General features: G+C 43.2%; 1 protein-coding gene across 5 annotated transcripts in view; it reads right to left on the bottom strand.

Annotated features, from left to right (window-relative positions):
* Window positions 1-23,537, bottom strand: part of HERC1 (HECT and RLD domain containing E3 ubiquitin protein ligase family member 1) — a 3,987,333-nt gene that overhangs the window by 3,348,120 nt on the left and 615,676 nt on the right. For all 5 annotated transcript variants that reach the window (XM_044077739.1, XM_044077741.1, XM_044077740.1 and 2 more), the window contains exons 9-10: window positions 18,597-18,741; window positions 18,338-18,509 (exon numbers count right to left, since the gene is read on the bottom strand). In XM_044077739.1, the coding sequence (XP_043933674.1) occupies window positions 18,338-18,509; window positions 18,597-18,741 (317 nt within the window). The remainder of the gene's footprint in view (window positions 1-18,337; window positions 18,510-18,596; window positions 18,742-23,537) is intronic.

Below are 23,537 nucleotides of genomic sequence, written 5' to 3'. Positions count from 1 at the left end.
TCTTAGGAACTGGGAAATCTAGAGAATTATGCCTGGTAATTAATGGAACTGGAGAAGCCAAGCCACTAGCCTGAGGTTCTGGAAGTTTGGATGAGCTAATCCTTCTGGAAGGGATAGGAGATCTGGATCTAGGTCCAGAGTCCACGGTCGCTGAATCAGATAAGGCCAAAGAAAGGGGAACCAAAACTGTTGAGGCCAGAAGGGACCAATGAGGATTACTTTGCTCTTCAACCTGATCACTTTCTTTAGGAACTGAGGAATTAAAGGAAACGAGGGAAAGGTGCAAAGAAGCCCGGATGGGCAAATGTGCAGGACAGCATCTATTGGGTACTCACCCAGTGGGGGACCATGGCATAGTAACTGCTGCACTTGTTGTTCAGAGGCAATGCAAATAGGTCACAGTGACAAAAAATATTCCTCGCCACTTTGGGACTGATCGACCGCTCGTGAGGAGGAGAACTCATCTGCTCAGTTTGTCCGTTATCACACTGGAACTCGCAGGAATATGCATTGCTACCAGAAAGTGGTTGGAAGAGATCGCCCACTGCCAGACTCAGAGCTTTTCAATAAAGGGGGTACAACTTGGTTCCTCACTGCTTGCTGATGTACCAAACTACTGGCAAATTATCCATTTGAATTGCAATTGTGCCTGAGGAAATAGCAGTTTGAAAGACCTGCAAAGGTAAAAGCACTACCCTCAGCTCCAAAACACTGATGTGCAAACTGGCCTCTACAGAGGACCAAGTGCCTTGGACAATCTTGCCCAGATAATGCCCCCCCACCCCATATGGGAAGTGTCCGTGGTCACTATGGCTTGGGGAGGAGATGGAACAAGGGATGGGCCAAAAGAATTTCATCTGAGTGACTCCACCAAGCTAGGTCTGTCTTGCAACAATTGGTAAACAAACTCTGAGTTGACCCTGGCTGATACAGAATGGACCACTGAGATGATAGAAGCCCCTAAAGAATTCTCATGTGAAATCTTGCTAGAGGAACTAACGTAATTGGCAGTTGCCATCGAACTTAAGGCCAGCAAGACTAGTCGTGCAGCTAATCTCTTGTTTCTGACAATCTTTTTCACTTGGGCCTTGATCTTTTGCAGTGTTGGAAAGGAAAAGGAAGCCATGCAAGTATTGGTATTTAGCACCACTCCTATGAACTCTAGAGTTTGTTCTGGAGTCAGTTGTGATTTTTCGTAATTTACAGTAATCCCCATATTGGCATAGGTCTGGAGAACGTAGTCTCTTGCTTGTTCTAGTAGATGTCTAGCACATATATATTGATGTTAATAAGTGCATCTGTTGTGTACATGTATGTGTACACCTATGTTTTAATGTTTTTAGAGTTTGTATTAAACATATAGGTATATATGTATATTTTTATATTTTTATAATTAAGCATATATATGTGCTAGATTTAGATTCATATTGCTTTGAAATTTGATCATATATATGCATATGTGTAGCTTCTTTTTTAACAAATGTTTTCTTGCAGTATGTTTCTTTAAATAATTTTTTAAACTGCACATTTAAATAGGTCATGTGACTTTGGCTGCAGTCACATGACTACTAGGCCTGTATAAAAGCAGTTGCTTTGTGTATATGTATGTATTTAGTATTGAGAAAGGGTTCATACCCGAAAGCTTTGCGTTATAAAGTGATTTGTTCTCAGCATTCCTTGTGTGACTTTGGATCTTTTTGCAGTTTGTTTTTCTACCATTAGTATTACTCTGCTGGACTGTTGAGTAACTATATTTGGTAGCCTTTCTTGCAGCCTGTTACCTTTTATTGGAAATATGGAATCACTACATTCGATGTTCTCACAAGAAGTTAATCCTTTGTTGGATTTTGTTCCTGTTATGGTTCCTGAAAATGGAACGCAGGTTACTTTGGACAATCCTTCTAAAGGTGACATTGATACTTTTAACTACAAAATTACATTGCTTGAATGTAAAGTTGGTTCATATAAGCGTTTTCAGTGGCAGAGGTTTAGCTTCTCTGCATACCTTAAAATGGGGATAGTCCCCCGTGGACTAAGAATATTGAAAATGCCATCTTATGGGAATGTGTACCCTGAACTCCTCAAAAGGTGGCAGCAAATGAATTTGAAGCTAAGCTTAGACTATATGTCACTAATGAATGAGTATTTTATGTCTGTTGAGCAAGATTTAAAGACTGAAATTATCAAATTAGATGAAGAGCTGAAATCACTTGTATGTTTTTCAGAGATGTTACCTAAATATAATCATCTATTTATTAAATTTCGTGAATTAGATGACAAGCTTGAACTAGTTAAGAAAAGAAAACTTTCTCGAGACATTAATGATTTCAGAGTGGGTCACATCTTCTCTTGGCCCAGGAATGACCCAAGAGAATCAACTATGGTAACATCTAACAAAAATCACAATGCAAAAACTTTTGCTGGCACTTCTATTAGGGCGCTAGATGTATTTCAGCCCCTTGATTCAAATTTGACTGTTGGCGCCAATTCTATACAAACAGACACTGTCACTTCAACTCCTTCTGAGTCTGTAACCATTGCCTCTTCTAGTAGCGTTAACACTGACGCTGTAATGACGTCCGCTATGGACACCTCATCAACTGCTGCCTTGAACCTGGTATCGGATGTGCAGCATGCTAGTAAAACGCATCAGTCGACTTTAAACTTCACAGAGAAGCGGTTTCAGTTAGAGAAACCGAACGTGTGCAGGACTCTTTAAACAAGAGGGAACCATTATCGATGAAGCAAGAGACTTCCTCAATGAAACGCAAGTACGACAGTCCGTTGAGACAGGGCAAGAATGCCCGCAAGTAGTGAGAGGTATTCTTAACCTCTCATCCTTTGTTTTGAGTGATTCTCATGTGTCCCTTCTTTCAAAAGGACTGAGTTTCATACCTATGACTAATTTAGATTTAGTTGATATTATTACCGACTTGAAAATGTTTGTGAGAAATTTAAATTTAAAAATTTTGTTTAATGTTAGTACTGCTCCTAATAACATTCCTAGAAAACGTAGTGTTTTATACCTGTGAATACACCTATTACTACTGCCTTTTGCAATGTCTGTGAAGCTGATTTTAGGCAACAGTTTAATGTCTGTGATAGAAAATTTACTTATAATTTAACCTATGAGCAACATCTTGCCTTGCAGAATCTCAAAAGGAATAGTGAAATCATCATTAAGCAGGCAGATAAGGGTGGAAGTATTGTGATTATGGATAGAGCTTGCTACAATTCATCAATGGATAAGCTAGTAATGGATACTTTGTCCTTTAAAAAAATTAGTTTTCTGGATGTAAAGAAACATATTACTGACGTTAATTTACATGTTTATGACATGCAATTTAATAGTAATATTAGTTTGGAATTATTTAACTTTTTTTCTGTACCCTGTCCATCTATACCTCAGTTATAATGGACTTCAAAATACATAAGTGTTTGTTAGACCCTCCCATGAGACCCATTGTTTCTGGCAATGGGTGGGTAACCGAACCTGTTTGGTTTACCTTCAGAAACAATTGTTTCCTTTTTAGATAAATGTAATTATGTTTTGAAAGATACTGGTGATTTTCTCTTCAAACTTTCAAAGTGGTATTACAGTGAACCATGTAATCTGAATGATTTTCTATTTGTCACCTTAGACATTGTGTCGTTGTTCACTGTTATCCCTAATTGTATGGCATAGAGTCCATCAGGAAGTTTTTGACTACTGAAAATCCTTAGTTAGTGAATCTATTCAAAATATATGTCAATTGTTGGACCTAGTACTTAGCCATAATGTTTTATTTTCAATCAACAACAGATCTGCAGGTCAACGGGTCGCCATGGGCACCCCTGTAACATATGCAAACCTTGTACTGCATCAGTGGGAATTAGACAATTTGCATGATGGAAAAAATTTTTTTGACACACGTGTTGTGTTCTATCAACGGTTTGTTGATGATTGTTTTTTAATTTGGAGTGGATCTAGGGACAGCTTAGAAGAATATCTTGTACACTTGAACAACACGACATCATTTTTGAAGTTTAAGTCAACCATTACTAGTAAAGAGGCTTCCTTCCTTGATGTTAACATCTTTTACAAGGATGGATTATTGGGCACTTCTGTTTTTAAGAAGGAGACATATGTGGGTAGATATGTGCATGCGGACAGCATGCATGCCCTTATGTCTTTCGAGGTGATTAAGTCTCAATTTATTCGAGTGAGTAGGCTCATCACAGACGATATTGTCTTTAATGAACAGTTAAATGATACATTTAAGGATTTTGTTGATTGTGGCTATGCATTGTCTATTTTAAATGAGATGAAGAATCAGGTATTTAACAACAGGCATTCATTATATGCCCCATATTTCAGGAATTATAATCTTACGAACCCTGATGTTGTGATAAATCAAGTTGTAAACCCTACTGTGCAAAGATTTAGATATGTGACTGGTTTTGCAAGTAAGGTCTCCCTTGTTAAGCGCACTATCTATAAGTATTGGCCTATTTTAATGGCATCCCTGAACTTACAAAGTTGTTAGGTGATAAGCCATTCTTTAGCTTTAGGAATATGAAAACCCTCAAAAGTATGCTATGCTATAAAGATTTTCGCCTCCCTTGAATTTATGCTTTGATAGACCCATCTACTCTACATCTAATTTTGGTACATATGCATGTCTAAACTGCTCCTGTTGTTCGGACTTGATCAGATATGTGGAATCTAATAGTTATGTGCATACGATCACACACCATACATATACATTTTCTGTAAGAGCTACTTGTACCACTACCAATGTGGTGTACATGGCGTCATGTTCTGTATGTCCTGCATACTACATTGGTAAGACTACGCGTAGACTTAAGGACAGGATTATTGAACACAAGTCAGAAATCAGGAGGCAGTATACTCAGAATGCCTTGTATAAGCATATTGAGACGTGTGGGGACAGGCATACATTTAGATTTAGAGTTATTGATTTGGTGATTCCCTCACTCAGATGTGGTGATATTAATAATTTTCTTGAAACTAAAGAATATCAATGGATAGTACGTTTGGGAGCTGATAGTCCTCCTGGCCTTAACAGTACAGTAAGCATTAAACCTATTCTTGTTGGATTACAACGTAGGTTGAAATGATATATCAACCTGTGCACATGAGCATGTTTATACATTGATGTTAATAAGTGCATCTGTTGTGTACATGTATGTGTACACCTATGTTTTAATGTTTTTAGAGTTTGTATTAAACATATAGGTATATATGTATATTTTTATATTTTTATAATTAAGCATATATATGTGCTAGATTTAGATTCATATTGCTTTGAAATTTGATCATATATATGCATATGTGTAGCTTCTTTTTTAACAAATGTTTTCCTGCAGTATGTTTCTTTAAATAATTTTTTAAACTGCACATTTAAATAGGTCATGTGACTTTGGCTGCAGTCACATGACTACTAGGCCTGTATAAAAGCAGTTGCTTTGTGTATATGTATGTATTTAGTATTGAGAAAGGGTTCATACCCGAAAGCTTTGCGTTATAAAGTGATTTGTTCTCAGCATTCCTTGTGTGACTTTGGATCTTTTTGCAGCTTATAATCCTTTGCACCCAAACATCTGAAGTTACTGAAGCCAGGCATGCTGGTGCAAGGACAGACATCCTCTGAATGCTTCCAGAGGAAAGCAACTGGGCCTCCTTTCCGAAGTGCTGGTAGGGTTTTTGCCAGGAAGACAGTTCAGGAACCCTAATTTGGCCACCTCTGCTGCATGGACCGCGTCTTCCGTTGAAGCTCTACGCTATTTCCCTGGGACAGCCACTGCCACATGCGCCCTGAAAAGGCCCTTGGGACTTTCTGAACCACCTTTTCCAACTCCTCTGGTTCCTGAAGAAGGACCACTGAGGAGTAGAAAAATGTATGCCCACTGCAGAAAGGATCTTTCCTCATACCTGGACAAAGTTTCTCGAAATTTAGGGCCAAAAACGGATGATCCATCAAAGGCTGCATTGAAGAATGAAGACTTGAAAGGATCGGCACATTCAGGCACATCTCCTAATGGCTACGCCTGATCCCGCTGCTCTAGTCATCCCTTCGACTGCATATGCTATGAGCCTCATAGACAAATTTGAAATGGACTCTAGGGTGGGCCAGCTGAGAAGCAACCTTATCTTGGACCTCTTCAGATATAGCTCCTGCCAGGATATCTGATTGTTTAATACCTCTGAAGTCTGGTGAAATGTGCCATGCAGTTCGAAGACTGCAAAGCAAAGGTTGATGAAGTGGTAGTCAGCTTTCCAAACCTATCCATCACCTGAGACTCTTGATTGGGAGGATGGACAGTAGAACTTTCCTTTGCCAGTTCCTTTTTTGTGACCGCCACTACCACCATGGCATTTACTGGTAATCCCTTTGACCAAAATTGATGGTCCTGTGATGCAGATAAAATTTTGTCTGGCCTCTTGGGGATATACGTTCTTTGGTGTCAGTAGCCTTTCACACCCACTGCGAGATCAACTTAATGAGCTCGTCAGCAGGCAGAGTAACCCAAGAGGTGGATGGTTGAGCACCAAAGGCCTACAGGTGCACCGATTCCTCCGAAGAAGGTTTTTGGGATGTCCAGCCACCCCCTCTGTTTAAGGATCTCAAGGATGTCTCCAAAGGAGACGTCTTTTGGGGGTGACCATGGGGATCTCTCTCCCTCATCAAAATCGGTGTCTTCTGTGATGCATTCCGCCAGGGAATCTAAGTGTTTCCTCTTACACTTCCTCTTCTGAGGAACTTTCTCAGTGGAGTGATCTGGAGAGGTATCAGAAGAGAACACTACCTGAATAGGTGTCTCCTGTGGCTTCGGCACTCACTGTCCAGGAGTTGAGATTTGAGAAGCTCTGGTCAAGAGGAAGGATTGGGGAAATGCTCAGACAGGGGAAAAAACAACTGAATGCCCATAGTGGACAAGGTCCTCTCCATGGCCTGGAAGGCTGCCCCCGCCCCCGAAAAGAGAAGGGAACCTGGAACAGAAAAAGACTGCCTCAGAACAGTGGTCACTCCCTACTCCAAAGAAGCCACTCCCTAAGCTGAAGCAGGGGTAGAGTTAATGTGTGCCGAAGCCCTGAGGTGCAGAGATGGCTCAGATAAAAACAGAGTCGAGTTCTGCCCCTTGGATCTGACATCGTAGCCATGACCCACGTGTTCTCCGGATATGACAGAGCCGAAGAACTCATGGTAGAAATCGGATATAGGAGATGCAGATCTTGTTGGAACCAAAACACTTGGCACTGGAAAACTCGCAGCCAGAATCTCCAAGTCATCAGAAGAGGTTAGAGGAGGAAGAGTACATGAGGATCACAGGAGGAGGGAATATGACATATGAAGGGGCTGGAACTGAGGATGCACCTGCAAGTCCTCTTGCTACAAGGAGCTTATACATCAATCTCAACACATCCATTTCTATCAGGCTCCTAGTGGAAAGAACTGACTGGGTAAAGGGAGAATTCTGTCTTTTCAAAAATGGGCTTGATAACTGACCAGCCAAGGGATCTATGGATGGGGAATTATCTGGTCCTAGGTCAATCCAAGAAAGAAAATTCAGGACATTCCACTGGATCCAAAGATATCAGTGGCACAACAGAAGACAATTCCAAGGCTAGCAGCTCCACAGGCTGGTCTAACACTTACTCTGATAATTTCAGCGCTGGTGGAGAAGTCAGTTTCAGTGCCAGTAGCCTCTGAAGAAACTGTCGGTTCCGTAGAGACGGAAGGAACCAAAATTCTCAAGTTTTTGTTGTCAGTACAGAGGGAAAAGCTGGCACCGATTGACTCCTCTCTTTTAGTTTGTCTAATCTGGAGTATGAAGATGGAGGAAGGGGGAAGATATAATCTGTTTTGTTTTTACCAGAAAAACTAGCTAATGCCCCCTCAAAAGCAGATTTGATAATTCCCTTTAGCAGCAATTTATTTTTCCTTTCTACCAGGGCCCAGTGACTTAAGGCATGACAGACTGAACAATCCTCTTGCAAGTGCACTGGACTCAAGCAATACACACAAAGAGAATGCCCATTGGAAATGAGGATCTTATGATCACACACTGACTTTTTTTAAAACCAGAATATCCTTTAACTTTGTTAGCCATAATCTTATACTACTACTACTAACACAACCAACCAAATAAAACCAGTAAAAGAAAAGGACAGGAAGGCTACCAACAATGTTAGATGAGAGTACCAATGGTAGAGAAAGCTACCAGCAATGGTAAACAGATTACAGCAAGTGTAAGGATAGAAAGATTTTTTTTTTTTGAAAAAAGGGAAAAGAATTAAGTACTACCAACAATGGTAGTCGTAAAATACACCTAAATGTGTAAGGGAAGGATGGAGAAGAGATGTAAGACTTATCAAAGAAAAGGGTAGGTTGAAGAAGAAAGTCAACAGCTACATAATAATAAAAAGGGAAAAAAATTATAGCTATACAAAAAATCTGAAATACAACAAGAAAATAAACTTAGCTTGAGAGCAATTTGGCAACACGTCTGTCACAGAAGTGGCAAATGAGGCAGGTAAACTGGGGAGAAGCATTCTGGGTAGGACTTAAGCTTGAGAGTTTTTTTTTTTTGGTTCTCGTGGGCTGTACTAATGGCCGAGTCAGTTCCGATGCTTCCAACAGAACTCATATGTCAAGGAATAAATGAAGACCGACAACATTACATCAAAACTTGTTCTGTCTCACTAAAGACTCTCTCTATCTGGATTATATCTGTGCTTAATTTCATTACTTAACATATACAACGTTTGGGTCTTCCTGTGGGCATGGCTGGCATCAAATGACACAGTAAAACTTTCATGGAGTGCTGTAAATCTTGGGGATGGGGTGAGAAACTACTCAGGTCTGAGTACAACCACTGAGGTTGAAATATGGGGGTTTAAAGATCATATGCAAACTGACAAAATCAAAGTAGTCTATCTGTTCTCAAAAGGCATTTTCCTCAGTTGCTTAACATGGTTGTCCTTCTGGCACTTAAGCTTGCATTCTTCCTTTTCTTTTTAAGGAAGACCTCTTCTAAAACATGCCTTCCATAGCCACAACATGTTCCGCCCTCAGTGATTATGCTGCAGGAAGGGTCAACACAGTCCATTACGCAGTCAGCAAGAGGTATAAATGTGTACAGAGTGACAGGACTTTCAGATTGGGGCAGTTTTGCTTGCATTTTTTGTTTAATTTTCAATTTTAAACTTAGTTACACTTTGTTGGTTAATCAAATCTTCAAAGCCACGCTTTCTCTGCTCCTTTTATGTGAAAAGGAAAGTAAAAGCTGCTTCTGTTTCACTGCCACACGAGCACATCACATGCAGCACAAAATCCACAACCCTTAGTTGTCTCTAGTTTCCCATAATGTCAATGAATCTTACCTTTCATCTGTCCATGATTTTCATAGGTTCATAGGTTCATACTAGGCTATCTGCCCAAGGGCATTTATAAGCCTAGCCCATAGTTATGTGGCTTTCGCCACCCCTTTAGTTTGAATAAAAACTATGCCTATCATTTTTCTGTGCCTCTGTCAAGCAGTGACACTGAAGTAATCCCTGGGGTATATCTGCGATCTCCCATCCATTGGTCAAGATTCCTCTTGAACAAGGCCAGCGAGGTGCTCTGCCTCACATGTACCGGGATTTTGTTCCACAGCATAGGGAGTCTCTGGGTGATGAATCTGTCCCTCCAGCACGTTCTATTTATAACCGTGTCAAGGTTTAAGTCTCCGCCCTTGTGGTTCTGAGGGATCTAGATTTTTTGAGGTGAAGCATATTCATCAAATCTGGGTTTGACATGGCCTTATATGTCAGGCACAGGTCACCTCTGAGCAAGCGGTACGAGACTGAATAGAGCTGGAGTTCTTTCAGTCGGGCAGCATAAGACATATTTTTGAGACCCTTTATCCTTTTGGTGAGGAACTGTTGGGGCCTTTCAAGCTGCAGCAGGTGTCTGGTCAGATACATTCCGAACAGGGCATTGTACTCAATCATAGGTCTAATGAGTGATGAGTACAGGGGGACGATGACCTCCCTTGATCTAGATGTGAATCCCTTCATGATCAGGTGGGCGATATAGAAGGTTTTCCTAACTACTTTAGCAACATGAGTGTCAAACGAATGGCTACTGTCAACTTGGGTCCCCAGATCCCTGATGACTTTTTCTGTGCTCAGTGGATTGCCACCTATATGGTAGCTAGGGGTAACCTTGTTTTTCCCGAAGGGTATGACTATGCATTTTTGGCGTTTAACTTCAGGCCATGGCTCTGGCACCAGTTATCCGTTTCTGTGAGGCCCTTCTGGAGGATATCTGTGACAGATGTGTTTTTGACTATGGACCCCAGCTAGCAGTCATCTGCAAACTTTGTCAGCCATAACCCTCCTGTGTTTGCTTGTACTTCAGAAAAGTAGATGCCGAACAAGAGTGGACCCAGGACTGAGCCCTGTGGGACACCACTTGTGACAGGCTTTGAGTCTGACATGGCTCCAGCAACTCTGACCCTGTGGGTTCTGTCACTTAGCCAGTTTGCAACCCATCTTGTGATGTATGGGTTTACATTCAAGCTGATGAGTTTTTCGATGATACCTGAGTGGGGTATTGTGTCGAAGGCCTTTGCCAGGTCGAGGTAGGCTGTATGGACTGCCTTTCCCTCATCAATGGCCTTGGTGACTGTCTCAAAAGTCAACCAAGTTTAAGAGGCAGGATCTGCCTTTGACAAAACCAAACTGGGTTGGATCCAAAGTCTGCAAGTTCCTATGTCTTTATTTATGAGTTCCATTATGATCCTCTCCATGGCTTTGCAGATAAGGCTTGTCAAGCTAATGGGGCGGTAATTTCCAGGGTCTGTGGAGGCACCGCCCTTATGAAGTGGGACCACAGTCGCCGTGCGCCACTCCTTGGGTACGTATCCTGAGGTGAGGCTAAGATTAAACAGCTGTCCTAACTGTGGGTTTAATTCCTCGTTGAGTTCATGAAGCACACAGCCGGGGACACCATCCGGTCCCATGGATGCTGTGTTTTCTGCCTTAGTGAGGGCAGTTCTCACCTGGGCGTTGGAGATGTTTGGGGGCTACAATCCTCTGGAATAGATATCTCTGCTTTTGGGGCGGGAGAAGTTTGCACTGAACCTGTCAGCCAGTATGTTGGCAATGTGTGTAGGTTCAGTAATTTTCACATCATTTTGAACTAATTCTGAGCATATCTGGGAGTTTCCTCCTAGGTTTCTAACATAGCTAAAGAAGGCCTTATGATTGTCTTTAGAGTCCTTGGCGATTTTTCTCTCAAAATTTGCCTTGGATGATTTTATGAGAGCTCTTAGTTTTTTACTTATAATGATCAAAGGTGTCTTACCTTTCAAGGATTTTGCTCTATCTTGTAGTAGCTTCCTCCTTTTGTTGTAGAGCTTGTTTATGGCTGGGGTCCACCAGACTGGACCTTTGCCTTTGGTACAGAGAGTCTTAGTTTTGTTTGGGATTGCCTGATCCATGCAGTCCTGTAGGTGCTGGTAGAAGGCATTTGTAAGTGATTCAGCGGTTTGAGTAATGTTTACCACTGGCTCAGGGGCCTTAAAGGAGACCACACTAGTTTTTAGAAGTGTGAAATTGGCTTTTGAGAAGTTTTTCACTGTGGTCTTTTTTGTTTCAGGTGGGGGCGGGATGAGGACCTCCAGCGAGATTAGTTTATGATCTGATCTCACCAGTGAGGGGTATACTTCCGGTGTTGAACATTTTGATCCCATGTTCGTGATGATGAGATCAAGTATGTTTTCTCCTCTTGTGGGGATGGTGACTAGTTGTTCCATGGCATTTGAGTTTATGAACTCCAGGAATCTTTGGGTTAGAGTGTTCGGGCTTGAGTAGTGTTCCCAGTCTATATTAGGGTAGTTGAAGTCACCTAGTATGATGGTGTATGGAGATACATTTATCCCCTCCAATGTTTTCAGGAAGGCCATGTGAGGTTCCTGAGTTTGAGAGGGTGGCCTGTAACATGCTACAAATTGCAGAGCAGTCTTGCCTATGGTTAATTGCACCTGGATGGTCTCCGATGCATCGTGCGTTGCCACCAACCTTGAGGTGTGGGTGTCCTTTATGAATATGGACACCCCCTCCTTTCTTGGTGTTGTCCGGATTTTGGGGCGGAACGCATGATATGAGGTGAAACCTGTTAGTGCTGGGGTGCTCTCAGGAGCCTTGAACCAGGTTTCTGTCACAGCACAGACATCGATGTTCTCCATATTGAGAAGGGCCTCGAGTGCGTGCATCTTGAGATTGAGACTTCTGGCATTGAGCAGCATTACCCTTAGTTTTTTCCTTTTGGTGTTCTAGGGTGGTAGGTTTAGAATTTGAGCCTTGCCTAAAAAAGGCACTATGGGGGTGGCAAGAGCCTTTGCCAATATCCAGAAGCCCAGGGGTGACACGTGCAAGTCGTCCCTTGAGAAGCAGCATGGCTTGTCCAGCATGTCATCCCAGGCAGACAGACATTGGATCCCCTTTGAATGACACCAGAATTTAAGCCAATTATTAAAGCTGATCATCTTATCACTGTATTGTGGCATCATTCTAGGTGAAGGTAGGATACTGCTCAAGGTCAGGGTCATACCTGCCTGGGCTACATAATCAGAGAGCTCCTCGATGTCCCTTTTCATGTAGTCCAAGGAGGTACATCTCAGGTCGTTGACACCAGCGTGGACAATGACTGAGTCGACTTGTACCTGCTGTTGAGAGACCTGAGTGCTTGCGTTATGTGGCGGATTCTAGCGCCCGACAGGCAGCTTACTGTGACCTTCTCCTTACTCAGTCTGGTGAGCGGGACGTCAGTGTGTCTGACTATGGAATCACCAATGACAAGTGTGTCTGGCATTTTGTTTGGCCTTAAGGGCTGTGACTGTTTGACACTCTGACTGTGTGGTCTATGTGTTGCATGTGTTGGGTCGTGAGGTGGTAGTTGTTTGGGTGTCTGCTTTGGTGGCCTCTGCTGTTTTGGTAAATTTTTATCAGAGCCTCCGAGTATGTCTTTGTGTGAGTATGTGTATGATTTGAAGTTGTGATGGTACCATGTGTGACTGGGTATGTATTGTGTGTGGTTACCTTCTCCTCCTGTCTGGTCTTGCCAGTCCTATGTTGAGAGACCTCAGCCTCCAGTTTGGCCGTATAGTTGCATCTCTCGCATGTATTTGTGTTTTGTGGGAGAAGGAGAGGATTGTCTGTGTACATGAGGCAATTGTAACATTGCCTCAATATTCCCAGGTTCACCAGTTGAGCTGGAGAGGACACTAGCAACTGATCCCTCGACATACTAGAAGTAGTAGATAAAGAGACTTTCAAAGGACTCCAGGGGAAGTGGGTTTTAGGCTGGTGGGGTACTATCTATAATAAGAGTGCTTTATCAAGGTGCAAGTACTGTAGGAGTAAGTGCTAGGCTTTACAGATAGAGAATAGTCTACTTGGGAATCAAGTAGAGATGAACTTTTCAGTTATAGGATATGCTGGTTAGATCAGCAGTACAGCTCGAGGAAGGCAGTTCTAAGGGAAAATTAGAAGAGTGGAATTTAGATGGCCCGAATAGTTTAACCTTGTTTAACCACCGCTGCTCTTGTGTGCAACAGTGGCAACTCAGCTAGCAGCGTTAGCGTGTTTTATAGCAGGGGCTGAAGGAGCTAGGAATTGGCCCAAAGCGACCAATGGACTACTAGTTTCTGGCTGAAACTTCACCAAATCGGACAAAAGGCGCTCAGTGCTTCCCACTCCCACTGGTAAGCAAAGAAACTTCCCTCCTTCCTAATAAGGCAATGGATCAGTAACAGGAACTAAAAACAAAGCCCAGGGATCAGCAACTCTGAAACTGGACTACTCTAGTTCAGTAAGGCGGAAAACAAGAGATTTTTGTTTTATTACAGAGATAAGGAAAAAACAGACAGTAAATGCTATAAATGCTGTAAATCGGCTAGCGCACTTTAGTGTGTAGCCTACAGAAACAATTTGCAACAATTAGTAACTTAAAGTGCAATAAACAGTGTAAAATGCAGAAATCACTTAAAGTAGCAGTAAAACAGGCGAAATGCAGTCGCTAGCTTAATAACAGTGGGAAAAGCCACAAAAATACTTATATCTGGTAGAAAGTCACTCTTTTAGCTCTCTGCTGCTTGGATCACTCTGCAGGCCACCACGAGGATCTGTGCTGAGTTGGTACAAGCTGGAAAACGCGTGTTTAGTGTGTTTTATAGCAGGGGGCTGAAAGGAGCTAGGAATTGGCCCAAAACGACCAATGGACTACTAGTTTCTGGCTGAAACTTCACCAATTCGGACAAAAAGGCTGCTCAGTGCTTCCCACTCCCACTGGTAAGCAAGAAACTTCCCTCCTTCCTAATTAAGGCAATGGATCAGTAACAGGAACTAAAAACAAAGCCCAGGGATCAGCAACTCTGAAACTGGACTACTCTAGTTCAGTAAGGTGGGAAAACAAGAGATTTTTTTTACAGACAGTAAATGCTATAAATGCTTTTAAGCGGCTAGCACACTTGAGTGTGTTAGCCTACAGGTAAAATTAAGCAACAAATAACTTTTTAAGAGTGCAAAACAGTTAATCAACACAAAAACAGTTTAAATAGAATGCAGAGCTGTATAAACAGGCTAAGATGCAGTCGCTAAGCAGTAAATATTCAAAAAGCCAGAAAAAAATACTTAAATCAGTTAAAGCAAATACAGTTATAACAAATGCTCTGAAATATACTGTATATTTCCAATATGTTTGAGAAGGACAGTCAGAACACAAGAAGGTTCAGGCGAAAAAGAAAAAAAAAGGTTTTGTTTTACTTTTTGAAAAGGGAGGAACAGAAGGCCTTATCAAATGTTCTCTCTGTATTAAGAAGAATGAGCTAATGACACTAGACTGGGAGGTGTGTCACAGTAGGGGCGGGCAACTGCAAAGCCACCAAGTATAAGAGCAAGACACCAACAGGGAGGGAGGTTGGGACAAAATAGCCTAAGACAGCAAGCACTACAGAGTCAAATGAAAGTTTTTAAACAGATAAGGATTTGTGAAGATTCTGAATAGACAAAGTGCTTTATATATATTAAATTATAAAAACAGTAATCTGTAAAAATAATCAAAAGATACTTATATTTTGTAGCTCAGTTGCGGTCAAACAACTTCTCCAGCCTGCACTGTGTGCAAAGACAGAGACCCTACCAAGGTTAGGGCTTAAAGACCAGAACAACAACTTTTTTTTACAAGAACACAAAAGAACCAGCCCCCACTAGCCAAGAGATATTTACACAGAGTAAATGTCTCAGTTTATACAATAGCCTAAGACAGCAAGCACTACAGAGTCAAATTAAAGTTTTTAAACAGATAAGGATTTGTGAAGATTCTGAATAGACAAAGTGCTTTATATATATTAAATTATAAAAACAGTAATCTGTAAAAATAATCAAAAGATACTTATATTTTGTAGCTCAGTTGCGGTCAAACAACTTCTCCAGCCTGCACTGTGTGCAAAGACAGAGACCCTACCAAGGTTAGGGCTTAAAGACCAGAACAGCAACTTTTTTTTTTACAACAACACAAAAGAACCAACCCCCACTAGCCAAGAGATATTTACACAGAGTAAATGTTTCAGTTTATACAATAGCCTAAGACAGCAAGCACTACAGAGTCAAATGAAAGTTTTTAAACAGATAAGGATTTGTGAAGATTCTGAATAGACAAAGTGCTTTATATATATTAAATTATAAAAACAGTAATCTGTAAAAATAATCAAAAGATACTTATATTTTGTAGCTCAGTTGCGGTCAAACAACTTCTCCAGCCTGCACTGTGTGCAAAGACAGAGACCCTACCAAGGTTAGGGCTTAAAGACCAGAACAACAACTTTTTTTTTACAAGAACACAAAAGAACCAGCCCCCACTAGCCAAGAGATATTTACACAGAGTAAATGTTTCAGTTTATACAATAGCCTAAGACAGCAAGCACTACAGAGTCAAATGAAAGTTTTTAAACAGATACGGATTTGTGAAGATTCTGAATAGACAAAGTGCTTTATATATATTAAATTATAAAAACAGTAATCTGAAAAATAATCAAAAGCTACTTATATTTTGTAGCTCAGTTGTGGTCAAACAACTTCTCCAGCCTGCAATGTGTGCAAAGACAGAGACCCTACCAAGGTTAGGGCTTAAAGACCAGAACAACAACTTTTTTTTTACAAGAACACAAAAGAACCAGCCCCCACTAGCCAAGAGATATTTACACAGAGTAAATGTTTCAGTTTATACAATAGCCTAAGACAGCAAGCACTACAGAGTCAAATGAAAGTTTTTAAACAGATAAGGATTTGTGAAGATTCTGAATAGACAAAGTGCTTTATATATATTAAATTATAAAAACAGTAATCTGTAAAAATAATCAAAAGATACTTATATTTTGTAGCTCAGTTGCGGTCAAACAACTTCTCCAGCCTGCACTGTGTGCAAAGACAGAGACCCTATCAAGGTTAGGGCTTAAAGATCCTCATATTTTTCCCTGTCCATCTCTCATAAAATGTATTTTCTTTTAAATCACTGAGGATTACAGTTTTAACAATAATGCTAAATATTACAGTTTCATAGTTTGTATTTCATTTTACACAGAAAGTGCATGGCAATGCAAAACCCATTCCATTAATAAACAGACATACTGCACTCGGCACGTGTGCAGCATTAACATGTTTACTAGGTTATAAAAAGCAGAAGAAAGACACCCAGCATACTAGGAAAGATCCAACTTTGTATCATCAAAGTGACAAGCATGATGATGCAAACCAGGGAGCACTGTCCTTGTATGTCAGTGGAAACCCAATGTTGCACGCAGGGAATAACAGCAAAATGAAAAAGCAGAATTTTCAGTAAATTGGATTTGCAGAGTGGTAAGCTATCCTGTCATTCCAGAAGAAAGAGAAAGACTGTAGGTACATGCAAAAATGGCTGCACATGATCTTTGAGAGACTCAACAGATAAGTCAGATACGAACATACAATGGATGACTACTTATAGTGAGCTGTCAGACATGGTGAGATACGGTTTACCTTTAAAATGTCGACTGTACAAAGTCAAATGACCGCACCACCGAAATGTTTCTAGAAAACCCGTACCGCTGAAACTTCACAAACTCGAAAAAAACATCGAACGTCAACATTTCCGACCACGCCACACCTACAAACAAGTGCTAACATGGGTCAAAAAGGGGGCAAGATTTTGTGGTTCGGAACATCGGCATTCAGGTGCAGTTTGGAGATCACGGAAGTGGGTTCAACGTTCCGACTGCCAACATTTTACACCTTTCCTAAAAATGGCTGTTGGAAGTAGCAAGTCTCTCATTTGCTGAAAACTGATGCGAGCTCATTCTCTCATCAGCTGAAGGTTAGCTGATATCCTATAATGTCACTTCATGAGTAAACTGTACTAAAACACTAATATCCAGATTCAGTCATCCTTACTTTGTCACACTGCTCTGGCACTAGCTCAAAAGAGGTAGTCTTCAGGCTTCTCTATTCTTCTCTGAGTGGATGGAATGAAGCACTCATGCTTATGAGAACAGTTGTGTTGCTTGCCCAGACAGTGCCAGTGGGTGTCCTATCTTGTGATCTGGTGACAAAAGAAAACTTAGAAAGGTTCAGCTACTTATCTTAATTTATGAACTCTTCAGAAATTAATGTTAGGATTGGTATCAAAACTGTGATTGTGGCAGGAAAAGAAAAGGAGTGAGATAACAGCAAGCACTCTCCCAGCCCTAGGTATGATGACATGGCACACATCTTCATGAACACTTACCCTGAACATAGGAAAAGACAGTACAATACTGATAAACTGAGGACAGCGACAGTACAATACTGATAAACTGAGGACAGCGCTACATGAACTCCTAGCTGCTGTCTGTTGCATAAGGTAACCAAAGCCATAAGCACCCCCCCCCCCACACACACACACACACACACACACACACACACACACACACACACACACGCACACACACGCACACACACACACACGCACGCACACACACACGCACGCACACACACACGCACGCACACACACACACACACACATATAAACACATATCAGTGCTAAATTTTAATTAGTCAGGGCAGAGAGATGCCAGCTAAAATGAAAATAATTTTCTGCCAAAGAGAAAGAATGCTTGTAAAAACATTTCAGAGCAGCATTAGCATCTAACAGGCTCATTCCAATAACTACCTGGTTAAACCCCTAACACATTAAATAACCTCAAAGCCTTCTGGTAATATCAGTCTAGTAATAAAGTGACAACATAGAAAGAAAAAATATATACTGATTACCTGTCTCTGGGAAGTGCTGTCCAAGCCAAGCTGTGAGAAGTTCCAGCTGAGATCTGCTGCACTGCTACTCCATCAAGGCCACTCACTTTCTTTGGTTTAGTAATGGGACCAGTAGAATTACCCTGACCACACTGACCCATGGAGTTATTACCCCAAGCATAGACCTCGTTATCTGAATTACAAAAAAACACAATTACTTACTTTATCCAAGAGTTAAGTTAACAACAACGGTCCCCAGAAACTGAGCAATGTCACCTACCATGAGATAGAGATAAACAATGGCTGTCTCCAATAGAAATATCCACAATTCTTGTAGTGGCTAACTCTTCAATCATCTTGGGTCTAAGAGCAGTTGCCTCTGAAGAACCACAACCCAAACAAGCACCACAGCCCCATGCATACACCTACAACATGGTGAGAAGAAAAACACAAAACAAAGTCAGTTCAGTAACAATTAGCATCTTCAAGACAAACTGCTCTGAACTAGTCAGTGATATTTTAGGCTTCATTATGGAAATAAAATTAATCAGACACCAACTTATTCTGTGCTACAGCAATTCATTTTTCCCCCACTTTAACTGAAAACTCATTCAATACTTCGCATACAATTACGAAAGCAGCAAATACATTCATTTTCTATACCCATTTTTCCATTTCAGGGTCAAACAGAGCTGTAACATTTATTGAGAAGTACAGAGTACAAAGAAATTAGAAGTTATGTACTCACCATAACGTTCCATCTGAGTAGGTGTATTCATTTGTCTGCAACCTGTGGGTTATGGATCCGATATCGGATCCGAACCGGCATGGTTTACCAGCTATGGATCCAAGCTCTCAGCTCCTCCCCTCACCCATAATACCCTGCTCTACCCTCATGACCTCAGATCGAGTTTGCCAACAGCAAGAACACCCTGAAAAGGGTAACACATAATATGCAGGAAACTGAAAGGCCAGGGGGATAGGAGGGCGGGATGGTTGCAGACAAATGAATACACCTACTCAGATGGAACATTATGGTGAGTACATAACTTCTAAATCTGAAGTAGGAGATTCATTTGTCTGCAACCTGTGGGACAGAGTCCCCAGCTACCTGAATCTTGGGCGGCCATCATGGAAGGATATTCCGAGCACCGCTGAGCCAAAGGATGCTCTACCCTAGATGCAAGATCCAACTTGTAGTGGGAAATAAAAGTATGAGATGAAGCCCACGTGGCTGCTGCACAAATATCATCTAGAGGAATCCTAGCCTTAAAGGCTGCCGAGGTAGATACTGACCGGGTTGAATGGGCGTGTACACCCTCCGGTGCGGGCCTTCCTGAAGCTTGATAAGCCAATAAGATACACTGTGAAATCCAGCGAGACAGAGAGACTTTAGAAATTGGCTTGCCCAAATTAAATTTAGCAAAGGAAATAAACAACTGGTCGGATTGCCTATGACCAGCCGTTCTGTTTAGATAAAATCTAAGTTGCCTGTGAACATCTAAGGAGTGAAGCTTGTATTCACCTTTGTTTTCATATTTAGGAAAGAAAACAGGGAGGTTAATGGATTGATTAATGTTTGCTTCAGAAGCTACTTTAGGAAGAAAGGACGGGTTGGTCCTGAGGTAAACACGGTCCGGATGAAATACCAAGTAAGGAGGTTTAGCTGATAATGCTTGGAGCTCTGAAACTCTCTTGGCCGATGTAATGGCTACTAAAAGGCTGTCTTAAAAAACAAGAATTTGATATGCAGCGTGGCCGCTGGTTGAAGGGGGGGGGGCGGTCAAGGCCTGGAAAACTAAGGAAAGGTCCCAAGGAGGAACCGCTTGTTTTACAGGGGGCCTGAGAAGGAAAGTACCTTTAAGGAAAATTTTACACAACTTGGCTGACATGAGTGGACTAGAGTCATGACCAATATGATAATGAGAAATTGCCGCCAGTTGTACTTTGACTGTGGAACTGCTGGCACCATCGTTAAAAAGAGTGGTTAGAAAGTCAAGCACTAAAGGGAGAGGAACCGTGTAGGGATTCAGGCCTTGCCGCTCCGCCCACAAAGAAAACCGTTTCCACTTGCTGCGGTAGACTTTCCTAGTGGACGGTTTATGAGCTGCCACCAGGATTGCCTTAACAGGTGACGAAATACCGGGAGTCCTGATCAAGAGTGGAACTGGAGCAGCCAATCGGTCAGCTTCAGGTTGTCCAGGTTCGGAGGAGATATGCAGGATGGGTGAGATATCAGATCCGGAATGGGATCTAGAATCCAAGGAGGATTCACCAAGTGAGACCTTAGAAAGGGGAACCAGATCTGTCGAGGCCAAAACGGAGCAATGAGAATCATTCTGCAACCCACCCGAGAGGCTTTCTGAAGAACTTGGAGCATCAGAGGCAAGGGTGGATAAGCATACAGAAGACCGGGTGGCCAAGCATGCACCAGAGCGTCTCTTGGAGAACCTCCTGGAGGAGGTATCAGAGCGAAAAAACTGTCGCACTTGGTGTTTGAGGGAGAGGCAAAAAGATCGCATGAAGGAGTTCCCCACCGTGCGAATATGCGTTCTGCTACTTGAAAATTGAGAGACCACTCGTAAGGGGTCAGAATGGTGCGACTGAGCTTGTCCGCCAGGATGTTGGACCGACCCGGAATGTGCGTTGCTATTAGAAAGCGGTTGGTGGAGATTGCCCATTCCCAAACTCTCATGGCTTCTTGACAAAGAGGGTAAGACCTTGTTCCCCCTTGCTTGTTGATGTACCAGACAACTGACATGTTGTCCGATTGAATCGCAATTGTTCCCAAGGGAAGAAAGTCCTGAAGTGCTAGCAACGCTAAGAGCACTGCTCTCATCTCTACAACATTGATATGCAGTAAGGTCTCTGAATCGTTCCACGTGCCTTGGACGGTCCGGCCCGCAAAATGCCCCCCCCCCACCCAAGACGGGAGGCGTCCGTGGTCACCGTGGCGAGAGGGGGAGAAGCACAAAATGGGCGGCCTCCGTGCAGATCTGGGGAGTGAAGCCACCACAGGAGGGACCGCTTGCAAGCCTTGCTGATCGCAATGGGATGATGCATAGGGAGAGCAAGGTATGACCATTGTACTAAGAGTCCACTGGAGGATGCGCATATTGAGCCTGGCAAGAGAAAGAAGTGCTATAGCAGACGCCATGGACCCTAGAGCCCTCAGGACCAACTCCGCCGGAACAGAACTTGAGTGGAGAATGGCCCGCACCTGGAGCTGCAGATTTTGAACTCTGTCCGCAGTGAGGAAGGCTTTTAAACTCCTTGTGTCTAACCTGGCCCCTATAAAATCTAAGAGCTGTGTGGGCGCCAGGTTGGATTTCTTTGTATTTATTGTAATGCCCAGAAAGGGAGCAAGATGGAGAAAGGTGTCTTGCGCCAATAGTAGTAGATGCCTTGTTGGGGCGGTAAGAAGCCAGTCGTCCAGGTAGGGGAAGACCTGCACCCCCTGAAGCCTCAGGTGGGCCGCTACCACTGCTAATACTTTGGTGAACACCCTGGGGGCTGTGGTGAGACCAAAGGGAAGAACCCGGAACTGGTAGTGACTGGCTCCCAGCCGGAAGCGGAGGAACCTCCTGGAGCGCCTGTCCATCAGGATGTGGTAGTACGCATCTTTGAGGTCTATAGAACACATCCAGTGATTTTCTCCCAGAAGGGGGAGAATAGATTGCAGAGTGACCATTCGGAATTTTTCCTTCGGGACTGCCAGGTTCAAGAGAAAGGTCTAAAATTGGTCTTAGTTCCCCGTCTTTTGGCACTAAAAGAACCTGGAGTAGAACCCTGATCCGATCTGGTCTGGGGGACGGGCTGGATGGCTCTTTTCTTTAGCAGATGGCCAATTTCTGCCAAAGCGGCCTCCCGTTGACCGGGTGGAGCGTCTGGGAGGGGCTTCAACTTTGGTAAGTGACGAAAAGGGATGCGGTATCCTCTGGATATGATCTGGAGAACCCAGCGGTCTGATGTTATGGACTCCCATGCCGCTAGGTGCCCAGCGTCCCCGACTGCCTCCAGAGTGGAGCAGCCGGGCAACCCCTCAGGGTTGCTGCGCGGGCCGTTCAGAAAAGGTTCTCTGGACCCGAAGTTCCTGGGAGCCCCTCTGCCTCTAGGGCGGCGTCCTCCCTGTCCTCCTCTGCCACGGAAGGACTGGTTGTCCGGAGCAGGCTGGGATTGCTGCGACTTCCGGAACCACATCTTCTTCTGACCCTTTTGGTTCCTAGAGTAGGGCCTCTGGGGTGCAGAGAAGCGGATTCCGACGGCAGACAGCGTCTTCCCGTCCTTCTCGCTCTGGGTCAAAGTGTCGCGAACGGTTTTGCCAAAGAGGGCAGAACCATCAAAGGGGGCGTTCGCAAATGACGCTTTGAAGGGCTCAGAAAAATTGCAGTGACAGAGCCAGGCCTGACGTCTAGTGACTAGACCTGCCCCTGCGGCTCTAGCGGCGCCTTCCTTAGCATGGGAGAGTAACCGCATAGAGGTATTAGTAACTGATCTAAGAGTGGCCATGCGGGTGGAGTGCAGCATTTTGTCCTCCTCCAACATGGACTCTGGGGGAGATGCAGCGTATTCTTTAATGAGATCTCGCTGCATCCTAATGATGTATGCCAGGTAGTTCAGCGCCCTTACCGAGAAGGTCGCTGAACTAAACATCCGCTTCCCCAAGCGGTCCATCATCCGAGACTCCTTGCTCGGGGGATGGACTGAGGGACTCTCCTGAGCAAGTTCCCTCTTGGTGGCCGCCGCCGTCAACATGGCATCTACCGGAGGCCCCTTACTCCAATGGGCACGGTCGGACGGTGGGCTGAGGATCCTATCGGGCCTCTTAGGGATTGGCTCCACGGTGTCCGGTTCCTTCCACGCCCTGGTGGTAATGAGGTCCACCAGGGGGTCGGCAGGAGGGGACACCCAAGAGGTAGACGGGCCCGCTTCAAATGCCTCCAAGAACACGGACTCGTCCGAGGAAGACTTGGGGGCAGACCACCCCCCTTATACGGAGCATTTCCATGATGTCTCCAAATGAGACATCCTCAGGGGGTGACCGTGGGGAGCCTTCCCTTTCCTCCAAATCCGTGTCTTCCGTGAGAGACTCGGGGGAGTCAATGTGCCTCCTTTTGCACGTATGCTTGCGAGGAACATCCTCTGGGGGCTGTCAGAGGACTCCTAAGCAGCAACCTGTTCCAGGCGAGCAACTTGGGGCACTGAAGCGGGCTGTCCCAAG

Source organism: Protopterus annectens, chromosome 7.part0, assembly GCF_019279795.1.
Source record: "Protopterus annectens isolate FY-2018-M chromosome 7.part0, PAN1.0, whole genome shotgun sequence".
Classification (NCBI taxonomy): domain Eukaryota; kingdom Metazoa; phylum Chordata; order Ceratodontiformes; family Protopteridae; genus Protopterus; species Protopterus annectens.
Note: the sequence above shows the minus strand (reverse complement) of the source record. Positions and strands in the feature narration are given on the sequence as shown.